At 34.3% G+C, this 16,445-nt stretch overlaps 1 protein-coding gene across 1 annotated transcript in view; it reads left to right on the plus strand.

The window, feature by feature from the left end:
- Positions 1-11,126, plus strand: part of LOC106648899 (transcription factor Sox-3-like) — a 78,806-nt gene extending 67,680 nt beyond the window's left edge. Inside the window, exons 3-4 of the mRNA XM_014366052.2 lie at positions 6,296-6,422; positions 10,877-11,126. Of these exons, the coding sequence (XP_014221538.1) occupies positions 6,296-6,347 (52 nt within the window). The 3' untranslated portion in view covers positions 6,348-6,422; positions 10,877-11,126. The remainder of the gene's footprint in view (positions 1-6,295; positions 6,423-10,876) is intronic.
- The last annotated feature ends 5,319 nt before the right edge of the window (positions 11,127-16,445 follow it).

The raw sequence follows: 16,445 nt of genomic DNA on the forward strand, positions 1-16,445 counted from the left end.
GCTGGGCCTAATAGCTGGGCCGAATAGTGTCCCCATGGCACAAGTATCGTACAACATTTTATAGCACTGTGCTAAGTTCACATTTATGCCCTCTTTTCCGAGCCACGAGTCGCACTTTCTGGTAGCGCGAAGTGACGTTAGCGCACGAGCGTATGCGAATGTGATGCGAACGCAGCATAAATACGTTTTACATTAACAAATTGATGTAATAATAATATAACACACCATAACGTAACAAATTAATTTAGAAGCAATATGTAGTGTTCTATAATCTATTATTTATTTTCTTTAATAATTTCACGTAAAATTTAAAGCGTTAAAAATGTACAAAAACAAACAGTTACAATAAAATATCCGCCATTTCACATTTTCTAGCCTTCTACCATCGTATAATATATATAAATAAATATATATATATATATACAGGGTGGGGAATAAATATGGAAACCCCTGGAAATTTCGCAGAATAAGTTGGGAAAAAAAATCAAAAACCTCATATCCAACGTATTTTTTCACGGGGAACCCAATGGTGACCTTGAATTTGACCTTGAACATGACCTTCAAGCTCCAGCGACCCAAAAATCGATTTTTCAAATGTAACCCCCATTTTTTATTGCAGATTTGAAAAGAGCACAAAATTTCACGTCAAAATGTATGTTTTGTTTTTTTTTTCAAGGTCATTTTAAGGGCGTTACAGACGCAAATAAAACCCCAATTTAACCTAAAATTAAGTTCAAGTAAGGGCTTTTTTTCTCATTGTACCGCCTCCTAAATGACCTTAAAAAAAAAAAACGAAACGTACATTTTGAAGTGAAATTTGGTGCTCTTTTCAAATCTGTTATAAAAAATGGGGGTCACCGTGCGAATAATCGATTTTTGGTTCACCGTAGAGTATAGGTTATGTTCAAGGTCAAATTGAAGGTCACCATTGAAAAGAGTGAAAAATTTTACGTGAAAATATGTATTTTAATTTTTTTTTTTAAGGTCATTTAGGAGGCGGTACAATGAGAAAAAAAGCCCTTACTTGAACTTAGTTTTAGGTTAAATTGGGGTTTTATTCGCTTCTGTAACGCCCTTAAAATGACCTTGAAAAAAAAAACAAAACATACATTTTGACGTGAAATTTTGTGCTCTTTTCAAATCTGCAATAAAAAATGGGGGTTACATTTGAAAAATCGATTTTTGGGTCGCTGGAGCTTGAAGGTCATGTTCAAGGTCAAATTCAAGGTCACCATTGGATTCCCCGTGAAAAAATACGTCGGATATGAGGTTTTTGATTTTTTTTCCCAACTTATTCTGCGAAATTTCCAGGGGTTTCCATATTTATTCCCCACCCTGTATATGCCATGCTCTGTTTGCGAAAGCAAACTCATTCCACATAAACACTCAGACGTGCATACATACATACATGTGGAATAAGAGAGAGAGAAAGAGAGAGAGAGAGAGAGAGAGAGAGAGATGAGATCGTCCGGCGCAAGTTCCGGCCAACCGGAATCCATAAAAAGCGTCGCAGTCGTGACCCCGCGTGCGCGCGTTACACGCTTCGTCGACTTCCTCTCACTCTGCCAAAACTACTACTTCTAGACTGTTGCTGCTACTCGTAATTTTGCGGAGAACATCGAAAACGAGTCACTGCAACTTTGCTTTCCAACTTTTTTTAAAGCCTAAAGCAATAACTCGGTGTCCAAAGTTACATTGTTACTCCTTTTCTACTTAACTAATAATTCTTCTTTTATTTTATAAATATGTGATAAATATGTTAATTTAGCTACTTAATTTTTTCAAAATATTTCATTATTATAAGTTCCAAACTTGTCGATAGAAAAAATTTTAGCTGATGAAATAATTCATCCAACAGGAGGTTGCGATTCCTCAAATTTCCAAATGATATCTTATTCAAAATTTTTTCGAGATACTTAAGAATCGTAAATAAAACCTAGTCTAAAGCCAGGTCTCGAGTAATAGAGCTAAACTATAGTCGAGATATGAAAAATAAAGGGATAGAGAGGAGAGATGATGAGAAGAGGTGAACCATGAGAGTAAGAGCTCGATTCTTTGCTAATTAGTGCACACACAGGATTTCGTTTATTTGACCGACTCTTCAGCAGCTTTTTCATTTCACTACGAAATGAAGATTTTCTCATTAGTTTCAAGATCTTTCTACTTTGCTTTTCAACTATTCAGAATAAACGTATCATTTTGAGTTCATTTTCCATCAAAATATTTGTTATTAAGTAATGAACTAATTATGTAACTTAACGTTAAAAAAGGTTTGGAGTTTATTTAATGGATGGTTGGATGCTTTAAAAAAGTACATTTTTATTATATTAATACTATGCAAAAATGTATCCGGTATGATAGAGGAATAGATTAGTTAAACGCTAAATTTATTTCATCACTACGATTGAAATGCGCTTATAGATAGCCTCAGTGATTTTCATGCGTTCATATAATACGCATATTCTTGGGAGGGAGTATAAGGCATGTTGTAGGTTGGACCATGCAGTTCAAAGAGTGGGGACTTGAAGCCTCGCCTTGCTCTAGCCAACCTCCTTTACGTTCTTACCTTTCTCCTCCTCTTTCAAAGCTTATGCAGTCTTATATTTTTTATGTTTTACATTTCGTTTAAAAGTATATATAAAAATTGTAAAATTATCTCATTTAAAACATTTGAAACCTATATTAAAGAATTCTTCTCTTACATCAAAAATTGATTTTTCCATTGAAATAAAAGTAAATCATAATCTATTTTCAATCGAAGAATTTACGATTTTTTACAAATTTACGAATTTTCCAAAAAGAAAGAAAAATTTGGAAAATAATGCTTAAGCAAAACAAGCACACGCGAAAAAGAAAGTAACTAATGAAAGAGTCGCTTGGCGGCAATTTTATGGTAATGATGAAAATGTAGTGTACGTATAGTTTTGAAAAGCCTCGTGCAATTGCTGTATTGCATAACGCCTGCGGCACATTTTCTTAATGAACTGTGTAATAACGTCGCACCCAACTCAGTATTTTTCAGTGCAATTTTTTTAGCCAGATATCTAGCCCGATATTTTGCTGTGTTTATACTGCAGTCATGATATTGCAGTAGCATCGAATACAACTCCTATTAAGAGCTTTTAGAGGAAATTTTCTTTTTTTATGATTTTTTATAAAAATGATCATCAAATAAAGTATAAATAAATACGGTACTTGAAACAATCAATTACGTATGGATCTAATTGCAGAGATTGATCTTTTGAAATGAGATTATGCAAAAATTATATCATTTCAGATTCTTGCAAGTGCGAACATTGCGTACAGTGCTCATAAATTTCAATGCACCAGTAGTCACAGATCCTTTTGTATTACTCGCTCGTTCCTCAGCCAAGCTCATGCTTGCATATAATGTCTCTGTATGTATACGCGTATATTTGTATACTTTACTTGAGCTGGAATATATCTCGAAAAACTTGACTCTCACTGAGCGGAGCTTTAATTATTATACGCGACCTTTGCAGCGATTCGCAGAGAAAGAATATTCATCATGTGACGTTGCAGCGTGAGAAGATGTTCACTTTTACTTGGAGCTCATCTCGTTAACTCTGCGACTACGATTGACAACTTGCAATTCCTATGAGTATGAATAAATAAGAAAAGATAAGCGTGTGAACTATTGGGCTCTAGCAACTATATCAATGAAGTATCTAACATATTTTGCGCATAATTAATAAATTAACCCATTATTTTAATTAATTACTGTCGATCGCATCAAAGCGGTGACAGTAATAAAAAGCGCATGTAAAACTCATCATCAAATAATTATTTTCTACTCTTAACGATTACAGATATTTTTTAGGTTTACCTTTTTCATCCGACAATAGGCAAATTTAAAGTTAATTAGTTATACACAAGGCGTACATTTGCCAATAAAAATCGAAAGCTAAATTTAAAAAAATCAACCGATAGTTGCATATACATTTTCTGTTAGCGTAGAACTTAAAAAATATATGCACATATAAATTCTTCGACAAAAGAAAGACGACGTCGGTTGCGCTCAGAAATCTAAGCGAATTCATGTATAATGTCTATATATAATATGTTGCACGAATATATATGATATATAAACTGACGCGTGAAAACGCATACATACATATACTTAAGAACGCATCAACATTTTACTAAGCGAGAAGGCATTCTTCAATGCACAAAAAAAGGATTTGACAAAGAAGTGTCTTGGTAATTATTCTAGTCTAAGATTGATAGTTCTTTAGACTACTAAAAAATCGATTGAGGTGGTAATTTTGTGGTTACATTTGATTTTTAAGATCTGTATAGTTGAATAGTTAAGAAATTTAACATTAATTAAAGTTCATGAACTTACTTTTTGAATGTAAATTCTCGATGTACGACCTGTCGGGGGAAAAATTTTTTTACGCAGACTATACATGGCTAGCTGTTTGACAATAGAACTCACTAAATGTTTCAGTGTCTTATTTAATATTAACGACAGTGGTAATCCTCGGAAATAAGCTCAATCAATGTACGTATTGAATATGAAAAACAAAATAATATAAAATTATTTTTTACGAATATATATTTTATTATTTATATTATATTATGTAACGAGTACGCGAAGCAGATGATGTTGCATCTGAGCGTAACGAGGGTGCAAAGACTTCTAAGTAAGTCATCTTTTTCGTACACTAGTTGCATACGATATTTTCTCGCGTACGAAGTATTGAATATTTTTTTCGACCTACTGAATGAGGCTTGTTTACCAATTAAACTATTGAACGTTTTTAGCGCTAGTATAATTGCTTGAAAAAACATGTCAACATTCATTTTAGCAATGTGTTTATCATAGCTAATATTAATTACTTTACATTTATAAAAAACTATGGGACTTGGCAAAAAATTTAAAGCGTTGAATAATGTTGGTCCAATACAGAGTAACATGAAAGATAGCGAGAATAATATAAATGACATGAAATTTTTTGCTCCCTTCTTCACTTTTAAATGAATATGAGTATTAATAATTCATATTTGGATGGTGCGATTGTTACTTTTTTTTTAGGGTGATGCGCAGGTTGATGTCATACTCAAAGCTGTTGATTCCATCAATCAGCTTAGTGATTCATATTTAAGTTATCAAAGAATAGTATATTTCTTAACGGGTGCACATATAATTTTTTTAGCAAAACGAGGGATTATAGCACGAACCGGAGGTGATCTAAAATAAATCGATCCAAATTCATTAGAATAAACTGATATTTTTTTGATTTTAGGCGGAAAATATTAAGTAGTTCCCTCAAAAAAATGAATATCGATAAAGGGTCTTGAATTTTTAACCACATATTATTGACAGTGCTTTTCATATATGTGAGAAATTTCAGGAACTTTAACCAAACCATTTCCGAAATATAATTAATCAAAGTTCGGTACTTTAACATGGGATCCCTATGCTAGCGTGTCGAAAAGACGCTATTTTGTGTGATTTTAAAAAAACACATCGATAAAATCTTTTCAAAAACTAGGAAATGATTGTTCAGTATGTACTGAAACATAGCTCAAAAACTGGAAAAACTTGACCATACAGTTTTTGAGAAAATTTGATGTAAAAACATTGCAAAAATAAAAATTTTAACTTTTTGACCTGAAATCCACTTCTTAAGGTTTGAAGGGTCATTTTAAACAAAAAGATGCTCTTGCAAATTTTCTCTAAAATCTATTTTTCGCGAGCTATATACGATTCAAATTTTAGTACTTTACGATACTAGTGGCATAAGTAACACTTTTTGGCGCGGCGTAGTTTCCTAATAGCTGGGCCGAAATGTGTCTCCACGTCACGAGTATCGTACTAGTACTTTACGATACTAGTGGCATAAGTAATGCGAGTGTGATGCGAACGCAGCGGTGCCAGAATGTGCGACTTATGCCACCAAAAAGCGTGCCATAAATGTGAACTTATGCCACGCAGTGCTATAAAAACAATTCCAAGCAATGAATCTTTGCGATTTTTTATCTTAATAAGTATGAACTCTACAAAAAATTTAAAAAAAAAACAAGTCTTAGAATTTGCCAAGGAAAGCGTATGAGTTTTTTCAGATTTTTTCTAGACATATGCCCGAATTGGTAGGTCAGGTTCTGAAGAAACTACCTCAAATAATTACTGAAAAAACAGTTTCAAATAGTTTGAAAAAATGAATAACGATTATTTACATGACTTTACATATGGGTTTAAAGGTTATAGAACTCATAAATAACGCAAAAACAGAACGTAAGACTCTTATAATTTTTGTGTGTTTTACAGGGAATGGAACTCGACGAACAACGTTCGAGTACAAGAATCTTGGCCTACGTGAGCGGGGTTCACAATGAAACAATCGAATTTTCACCAAGACGACAACTCAAGTTTCTAGATCGACTTGCAGTAAATGGTGAGAATTCTCATGATATTCCGAGACATTTTTCTGCAACTTGACTTTCTAGTGCTCTAAGGAGTTGAAAAAATATTTCATTTATTTTTGTTTCTGAATTGACAACGCTTGAGTACAATGCATTTATTATTGGTAGTCTGTTACTGCTAAAAGTTTGTGATTATTTGTTTGTACACGTGATGAACTCAGGGTGTAATTATCTGAATTAAACTTTACCACGCTATTATTCAATATGAAAAAATTCATGCAGTAGAGTATATTGAAGGAATAAAATACATATTTTCAGTCATCGCGCACATTTTCTAGATCGTTGAATACATGAAAAATAAAATTATCAATTTTATTTGCTTCATAATAAAATGTAAATTTATCGAAAATTGAAAGTCATTTTCCCTTTTAAGTTTGATCAAGGCGTCAACATTTTCATTCCAAAACCTACTGACCGTTTCATTTTTCATTTCTCGATCCAAAAACTTACAGGTACAACGCAACCGGAGATGAAGCGTTATAGAAGTATACGCACCTAATATTGCTGAGTCATGAAAAGCCGTCATATGTTTTTTCTCACCCTTGGGAGATTGACTCGTCACAGTAGATAATGCGAACGTCTACCTAAGGGTAATGGGTTATCGTTGCGAGTTGGTAATTAACTAGACAGTGTTGATGCTGATATAGCATCAACAAAAAAAACCTTTTGCACTAAGTCGAATCGTTTGTTATCAGTAAAGATTGTTTGTTAAAATAGTCCGTCTCCTTTTTCTTAGATCTACAATCTTGTTCAAAGTCTGATTCATTACTTTGATAAGATAATTTATGCTAAAAATTTAATCGAATTAACTCTAATTATATGTGACATAAATGCATCAAACACGGTAAATCGTTTCCCTGATAAGACGTATCATTTGATTATTGGCGTTAATCATGACTAGCAAGTGTAGTCTACATGTTCATTAGACTCGTATAAACAATATGCATTTGATATTCTCTTCAAAAATGTTAGCAATCTTATACTTTCGAAGTCACGTCATCTTAACTCCCATCAGAATCATATACAACGGTATCATGACAATCTTAAAAAGTCGAAATGCGTCAAAACTTCTGCTGATTTCTTTTAATAATCCCTGTGCGCGCGTGCGTATCAATCTATATAAACTCTCGTTTTCTTCTCTCGCTCTGGCTTTGCTCGTCTCTTTCGATGGAGCTCGTTACACGTCGTGACTTTGCGCTTCCCATCGGCCCTTTTCGCCCATCACGCTTTGCCGCATGACTCCTCCTTCCACCGTCTCGCTCTCTCGCTCTGTCCGATTAACTGAGAGGTTTACCCGACAAGAGATGAAGGGTGAGAAGTTCGATTGGTCCGGCTATATTTATTCGTCAGATAGTCGATTGAAGTAATCATATACCGTATACTAGAATATGAGGAAAGCTATGGACTTACGCTGTTTTACCACTTACCTGTATATATTTGATAATTTAGTTTAGCCTCTGTGTTTCGGAGTGTCAATTACATAGTAATTTGGTTCGCGTCACTTTTTAATTGCATCTCAAGATACACATCATCAGAAATTAAGATTACACGTTGCAAAGTCGTACATCACCCGCGAGCTTGGATATATTATTTGTTACTTACTCGTATTGCATTTCACATCTTGAAAGTCATTTTTCTGCCTGATCATCCACTTATTGGATCTGTTAAATACTTATGTTCGACCAACGGGATACATATCCACAGATAGACGTGCCACTAATTTTTGAGTGTGATTTCGAAAAAAAAATACATTGAACCTAATCTATTACAAGGAAAATGATGCTGAAAGAGTAAACTAACGAGAACGCTCATTTTACGGTTTCAATGATCATTTTTAAGTATTAAGAAAACTTTTAATTAGGGCTACTGCTTAATCCAGCTTTAATGCAGTAGATAAGAAAGATTGTCACAACACAAAATTTGTTCTAACATCAAGTCACAACTTTGCGTAATGTACTTCAGTACATTTAAATATTAGAATTATTAATGTAACTATTTGTAGTTTTGAACTTTACAAAAATATTAATTACATTTTTGGAGACACGTACACGTGATGGAGTGGCTGAGTAAAAATTTTAAAAATCTCTCATTTATTCCATACAATAAACAAAATTATTTTGTTGTACTTCAAAATCGTCACTACGTGCGTTGTTAAAAAGAACGTTTACATTGCTAAACGAGTCATAATCATTAATTTTGGGAGAACATCAAAAGATTTTTTGAACAGAAAAAAAGATAAAAGGAAATAATTAACATGACAATAACAAAAATCACGGTGGAGGTTTCGTTAATTCTTATAGAAAAGAAAAAAATAAGTATAATTTGAGTGAACATATTTGTATCTGTCTGAACTGTCTAAATCATATATAGTCAACATTTCAGGCGATGCGTGATATGACTTTTCTCTACACGATCCATTAGTCACACAAGTCGTGCGAACGATTTTTTCGAAAGAGTTGTTCATAACTTCCGTCACGAGGTTTCTGAGAAGGCTACGTTAGTAGTTCATCCAATGGTTCCACTCGTTAATAACTGCATGGTTTCTATGCACAGTAATATATCGTTTTTTAATACTCAGACAATACAATCATTCTTAGTTTATATTGTTTTTTTTTCAAATCTAAGAAAATATCGCGTTTTTGCTATATTATATAGCTTTTAGCCATAAGATAACGGCTCAACCAGCTTGTCATTTTCCAGAAGTCTCAATTTCCCCCTCTCTTTTCTTTGTTACTCTTCTGTCGATGACACGAGGCATTGTTATTATGCTCTCTTTCCTTCTCGCACTCTGTTTTACTATGACAAGTCTTTTCGATCCTTCGCTAGTCGAGAAGCGCGATGACGTATAAGTTGTAGTAATACTTTAACCACCGATTCACTTTTTACAATCGGAAAAGAGAAAGAAATTTAAGACGACCAATGGAATTATGCCCGATATTGTTCGGTTTTCATTACTGCATAAGCCAGTTTTGTATTTCCTTTTAAAGCAAACTTTTGCAAAAACGGATTATCCTGCAATTTTATCATAAAATTATGAATATTTCATTGCTGATGAACCAATAGTTTGGACAATTTAAAAACATTAAACGGAGTATAAACTCGGGCAGATATACTTATACCATGCATAAACATACGCAATACTTCTCGTCTAGTGCGTCTCTGCAAACTTGCACGATTCGTTGTCGGGGCTGTCAGTAGCAGCGGCAGTAGGAGGTAGGAATACCGTCGGTACGCCACTACTATATATTTCTCTCTTTCTGTCCTTGTCTTTCTCCACGGAGCGTTACCACAAAAATAATTACCAGCGCAGAAGCGCCTGTGTAGCTGGCGCGCGCGCCCTCCGGGACAGCAGACTTGATATATCCTGAAGCCGAAGTCTATTGTGCCAATTGCGCGGGCGTGGATGCTCGGTATAAATGACGCCTCGATAAGCCCGAACGCCCGACTTGACGCTAATAAAAATTCATTCGCTTGAAGTAGCGGAAGAAAAGTCGCTGTGGGGCAGACATTTCATAGGTGTTATGTTAATTCGTATAAACTATGATTTCATTGTCAAATCGCTAAAGGTGTGAATAAACGTACTGTTAATAATTAGTTAATATTATCTACGCGCCTGCATGTACTTGATTAAAGTAAAAACAAAAAGATAATGGGCACAATGCAGCAAAAATTAAAAAAGACATCATTCACGCGAGGATGAGTGTAAATATACTCTGAATCCAAATCCCTTTTAAGCACAAATGTATACGTGAACGTCATAACTGTGAAAGTGCATGCATTAATTTCGACCAAAGAAACCTGTAATTACCCATTGAGAAAATTATCAGCAGCGACCCGCATAAACATTACATAAAAGGTTACAATATATATTCGAATGCTTTCATTACGTACCCATACGTGCACTCACAGATGTACGTACACATTTGCCAATACAAAATGAATATCATCGCTCCACGCGTGATTCTAGCGAGATCGAATCTCCCGTGGGGTTAGTATCACTGTACATTCGGTTGCACCTCTGCAGTTTTCATAATCATCTCGTGGAATTAATAAAGCTTCGGAGCAGTGGGGTGATTGTGAATTATCATTGCATTTATATCGTGCCGACTCTCTAGGGAGATTGAAGGTTATTTTTCTCATAACAAAAAGTACATTTTTGACGGTTTGACGCGTTGGAACAAGGTATTTACCGAGCTACAGATATCCCCGAGGAATGATTGTCTTGGGCACAGGGTTTAGTGTAATGCTCCGTAATAACAACCTAATCGAACAGTCAATTTACGCTTCAATGCATCATCAAAAAATCTTAACAAAGAGACCTTAGTGGCAAACCCTTAATTAAAGTGAATTTTTTTTAAGCATTAAAATATAATCAATAAAAAACTAAACAACAGGAAAGTAACTAATACTTTTTGATTTTTTTCAGATCCAAACTGCTGCGAGTATCAATGGAATCTAAAACTGATTTAACTGAGACCACTTCATAAATAAACGGAAAAACTCATATACATTCAAGCTCGTTTTAATAAATTTTTATGTAGATTTCGATTTAATAATGTATAAAAATGTAAGTGTTGAATGATCTTCGTTGAAAAAGCATTAATAGCACTCAGAACAACTTTTTAATGTAAATACATTTAATAATTATAATTAAATAAAAAGTGTAATTAATCGACTGCCCTTGAAGTTGTTAAATATTAATCACATTTACTTACACATCTTTATTATTAAAATAATATTAAGTATTTGAATGTTTTTAAAAACAAAGGATTTCAAACGGATAAGTGGCGAACGACTTGGCATCCATTTACGGTCAACGACTACCCTCGGAAGTAGAACTAATTCAGGCCCAGAAGCTCCTTAAGCACAAACAATCCTAGCAGCAAAAGGCTTTGGAAACGTGCATTCGTACTCCCGAACTTGAGCGTAATTAGAATAGCGCAAGCCTGTGCGATTGCTGCTATTCTACGACTAAAGTATGAGAAAGCGCGATCTCACGGAGAAAGCTTGCACATGCAAGCTCTCTCTCTTTTCATCTCTCTCCCTCCTTCCTTCTGGTCCCTACTGTTACTTAATTAACAAACTTGTGACTCTCCTCTAATTAGTAACAGCTTAGGACAAATATCATTTGCGCTCTAGACGCTAAATAATTTGATTCGCTAAAGTATAGGAAGTTCGTCTTCCTTCGTCACATGTACGTTATATGCTTTATAAGTCACTGCATTAATTAAAGCAAAAAACTTCTTTGAAACGCCTAAAATATACTATTGGTTAGACTTCATCAATATTCAACCAGAACAAACTTCATTTTTCGCTTAGCTGTTGGTACGTAACTCAAAAAAAGCGTACTTTTGCGCTTACGTGTACAAACAGATGAATTACCTTCAGGGGCATCTGCTCTCTCACGTTGTTGTAGAAACAAGCAGCTAATCCCTCTCACTACATCTTCGCTGCGAGTTTACGAATTAAAATAGAGAAGTATGTAAGTGAATAAATCTTTGAATGTTGAATGTCCTCAATGTAAATAAAATTCTTTTTTTTAGCCAATTTACTTGTTTAACGTCAAAAAGATAGTACATATAATATTCAACTAAGTAAACAGGACACGAAACTTGAAAATATAGTACAATAAAGTTTTTTGTCTACTTGTGCAAGTTTTAAACGCAAGAGGGAGCAAGAGAGCAGAGAAAGTAACTATATATGTACTGGCAGTGTTGCAATCTGACTGGCTGTACTACTAGAGCTCGCCTGATTGGCGCGATGCTGGATATCGACCACCCGGCTCAAGGGGTGGTTAGGGGCTCGGCTTTGTTTTAGCTCATACCGCGCTTGTGCGACGCTCTACCACTCCTTGTCATCCTCCTCCTCCGCCTCTTCCTTCCCGTTGAATGTGCGCTTCGCAGAACTTAACCTTGTGCTACTTCGTACGTATATATTTATTTTGCGTACACAGACTACATGTTTTTGTAATAACTTTTTCCATTGTTTTTGGATAATAAACCAAACTTTTTTTTTATCTGCTAATTTTCAAAAAATAGTTTTATAATGTAATGTTTAACGTCGTAAAATTTTTGCTGCTATGAACACGAGTTGATAAAATTGATAGTTAAAAAATGTCTAATTTTTTTCACGCAGGATAAGGAAATAAAATAAGAATATTGAAAATCGACCCAAAAAATTTAACAACTCTATTAAAAATCTCATTTATAAATCATGCGTATATATGCATGATTTCAATCACTCCCTCTACTCCCTAGTTTTTTGAAGTTTTATGTTTTATGCATGCTTAGATGCTTGTTCGCCTTCATTTCGATTGCAATTTCATCGAAAATGGGGCCTGTAACTAATATACCTGTATCGATTTATAACGCGTATCGGTATGTTTTTTAAAGCCGAACGTACCCGATCTCTGTATGTTCATAATACAGGTCAGCATTATTAATTTTGATAACGCTGCATATGCTTACATATGAGTACTGATTAAGAGACGAGAAAAAAGCAAGGGCGGGCCTTGTCAATCAATGAATAAACTAGCTTGAATGATTATCTTGTGTAGCAATTACATATTGAGCTTGGCTTGGAGTTGAAAAAATTTGCCTCGAAATTCTATGGAAACTTTTTGCGCACTAAACGTTATAGCTTATTCGATCTCTCGTTAATTAGTAAGCTTTTCCTGGGAGTTGCTGTTTTTCACAATTGTTCTTTATCGACATTAATTTTGTAAGTTTTAAAAAGTTAAATTTTTTCCCATTTTAACTCAGTTAACTTACTATGGTTATTTCATGTGGAAATTCGAGTATTTGGCAAGTTATATTTAAATATAGATGAAATATTTTTCACTTCAAATCGGTCATAAACGGTCATAAATTAGTAATTAATTTTACAAATGTGTGGGCCTAATAAGTAGAAAGTCATTTTTCAAATTTTGCGATAGCTATCTATGTGGGGGGTCCAGTGTTCTATATACATGGTATTCAAAATTAAATTGAGCTGGTACGCAAAGCAGGCGTGCGTGGGAATGCATTCGCAGCGATTAAGATCGCACTAAACAGTCCTCATCTAAATTTGATTTATTTTATAATTATTTTAACACATCCATTTAATCAATAATATTGTACATATTAAAAAATTATTATGACGAACTCGTCAAATTTTGTCGTTTTTCCGAATTAACGCAGACGCTTGACGATTTTTGTATCTTCTAATAAAAATGTGAAAGCCAAAGGTATTTGCGTCTAATAAACATTACCAAGGGTAGGCAGATGTATTTTTTTTTTGGCCTTCGAGACCAGAGCTCAACGACTGGCCCCCGCGATTTTTTCATTATCGTAAGAGCCGATTGCATTTTTTGCGTTCCCCATCTCACCGCATAAGGACAGCGATCTAATCGGCTGGCGCAACCCCTACGTGGTTCTCGACATACAATCCCCTGGATCTTCAGCAGCGACGCAGCAGCTTTTCCTTTTATCCGTAGCCCTGTTCCGCGCACAGACCGATATCACTTTTCTCCTTTTTTGTCGTTCGATGGAGGATCGTTTAATTTACTTTTTGTATATTGAAGATTTTGCTGTCGTTACCCGTTGATTTTACTATTGTAAATCGAATTGATTCGCATTATCAGCAAAATGGTTGTGTACAATATGCCGTGAAAAATTATTTTCCTATAAATCGTATATTTACCTGAAAATAATACTTTTTTAAATTTAATGCATGATTTCATGACGTCGAAAAATCGAACTTTCCAAGCGCCCTTTTGTAAATGAACCTTGAATTTATTTTGTTTAACCTAGGCACGGCTCAGTGGACACAAGAAAAAGCTCTGGTTTGCCATGTGGAAAAAGAGACCTCTTTGATGTTTAGAAAGCTACGAGCTTCTTATGCCAATTATTTTCAGGATTACATTTTTATTTCTATATTGATTACGAACGATACTACATGAAAAAATCGTACTCTTTATTAACGGCTCAAATGTACCTTAAAATTGAAAAACTTTTATTGCTTTTTTTAAAACTTTAAATTGTTGATTTCTTGCTGAAATACAACGGTTTCCGTGAGCCTACTTTGTATAATCAATGTGATACATTTTTTCTTCTTTTGCGTTTTCTCTCAAATCATGTTTTTCAAAAACTGATCTGAATTTCAGAGCGAACCATTTGAGCTACAGCGCTCAAATGTCGTACACTTTTTTAAAACATCAATGGTTTCAAACCACTTACAAAATAATTGAAAACTTATTAGGTCGCTCTCTATCAGTATATTTATAATGGAATTTGTCAAACAGTTATGGTCAAGTACATGCTTAGAATAAACTACGTGTTCAAACATTTCAGAAATGATCTTACCTGTAACCATTGATATTCTGGAAAAGTGTACACAATCCTAGCACTGTAATTTAAATGGTTTATCTGAAACGGAAATAAAACTAATTTTTGGAAAACTAGAAACCTCAAAAAGTGCAAAAAAAGAAAAACTTTTACTGACAATATATAAAAAAAATATTTACGGAAAAAGCTGCATCAAAAAGAGAAATAAAAATTACGGAGTTGAAAAAAAACGATGAAAATGGTAAGAAACATCCCTTCCAAAAATTTTTTTTTCGATTTGAAGGCACCTTTGAGCCCTTATCGAATCAGAAGAGACGTTTAAAAGTATTATTAACATCATTAAAACTTTAGCTGAATACTTATTTTACTTTTGCATCAATTTAAAAACTATTATTTAAATTTAATTTTTATGAAAATTAAAAAGTAAAAATGATCAATTGAGTACTGAGGAAGGCTACAGTAAACAGTATTTGTTCGGTATTTTAAAAATTGTGTTATGCGTTACAATTGTGTACGTAAGTCCAGTATTTCTTTGATGTACTGTGCTTAGCGCGAATAACCACATGTAATGTTGAGATTCTAACTGCACACAGCGGCGACATGTGTACGAGTACATACATGCACGTGTCACGGCTTACTTCGATCGGCGCTAACGCAGAGTCTCCCAGAGGGGTTTACTTGCGTTAATGTACGGGCTATCTAGCTATAAAAAGGTGGATATGAGATAATTGAATACTGCTTTTATCATTTCCTAGTGGTCTACAAAATTGAACTGAATCATCATCGTATCTTGATAGAAATCTTCATCTTTCGATAAGGATTTTTATTAATTCAGACCAAATTGCGTCATAACTTTCCGATGAAATGCTAATAATTGGAACTTTGTGTGATGAATATTTTCTAAAATCATTAAATGATACATTTATCAACTTTAAATGTAAATCAATTTTAAAATCAGCAAGTAAAATGTGAACGTGTACACGACACATTGTGGAAAGGGTGATACAATCGATGCAAGCGACATGTACGAATGCGTGCTTGTGCCTTGCATTTAAATTCAAGCTCTGATACGAACCGGCATCTTACGTATGTTTTATACCAAGCTCTGTGGCTAATCTTAGAATGCACGCGTGGCATTGATGATGAAACGTAGATTGGCAGGATGAGCGTGGACCCTGTGCTAGTAGCCTTGATGAAAACGACGAGTGCGCTAGGCGTGAGTTGATTTAACTAAGCTCGTGCAGATATCGCTGCAGACTATTGTCGCGAGGAGCTCGTGGGGTTGCATTTGACAACTGTAAACTAGTTACTTTTGTTGTGGCTTCATGTGGGCGTATAATATTATCGAGAAACGCAAATTCGAACCGTTGCGGAAAGTTGACAAACTTAGTCAAGCATAAAGTGGAATTCTACGCACCTCTCAAGATCAATTAAATTTTTAATAAAACTATATAAATATTTTTTTTTTTGAAAAGTGAATAAGTTACATTTTATCAAGTCTAGTCTTAAGCAGCGTCAGCCAGCGGTGCTTATTTACTTTAAAAAAAGGGATTAATTTAAATTTTATTAAAAATGATACAAGAGCGCAACCGACCTCACTTGAATCGCCAATTAAATTCATCGCTCAACAGTAACGTAAAGACAAGTTGCAAATCCCGGGCGACAATCATC

This window comes from Trichogramma pretiosum, unplaced genomic scaffold (assembly GCF_000599845.2).
Source record: "Trichogramma pretiosum strain Unisexual culture from Peru unplaced genomic scaffold, Tpre_2.0 scaffold22, whole genome shotgun sequence".
Classification (NCBI taxonomy): domain Eukaryota; kingdom Metazoa; phylum Arthropoda; class Insecta; order Hymenoptera; family Trichogrammatidae; genus Trichogramma; species Trichogramma pretiosum.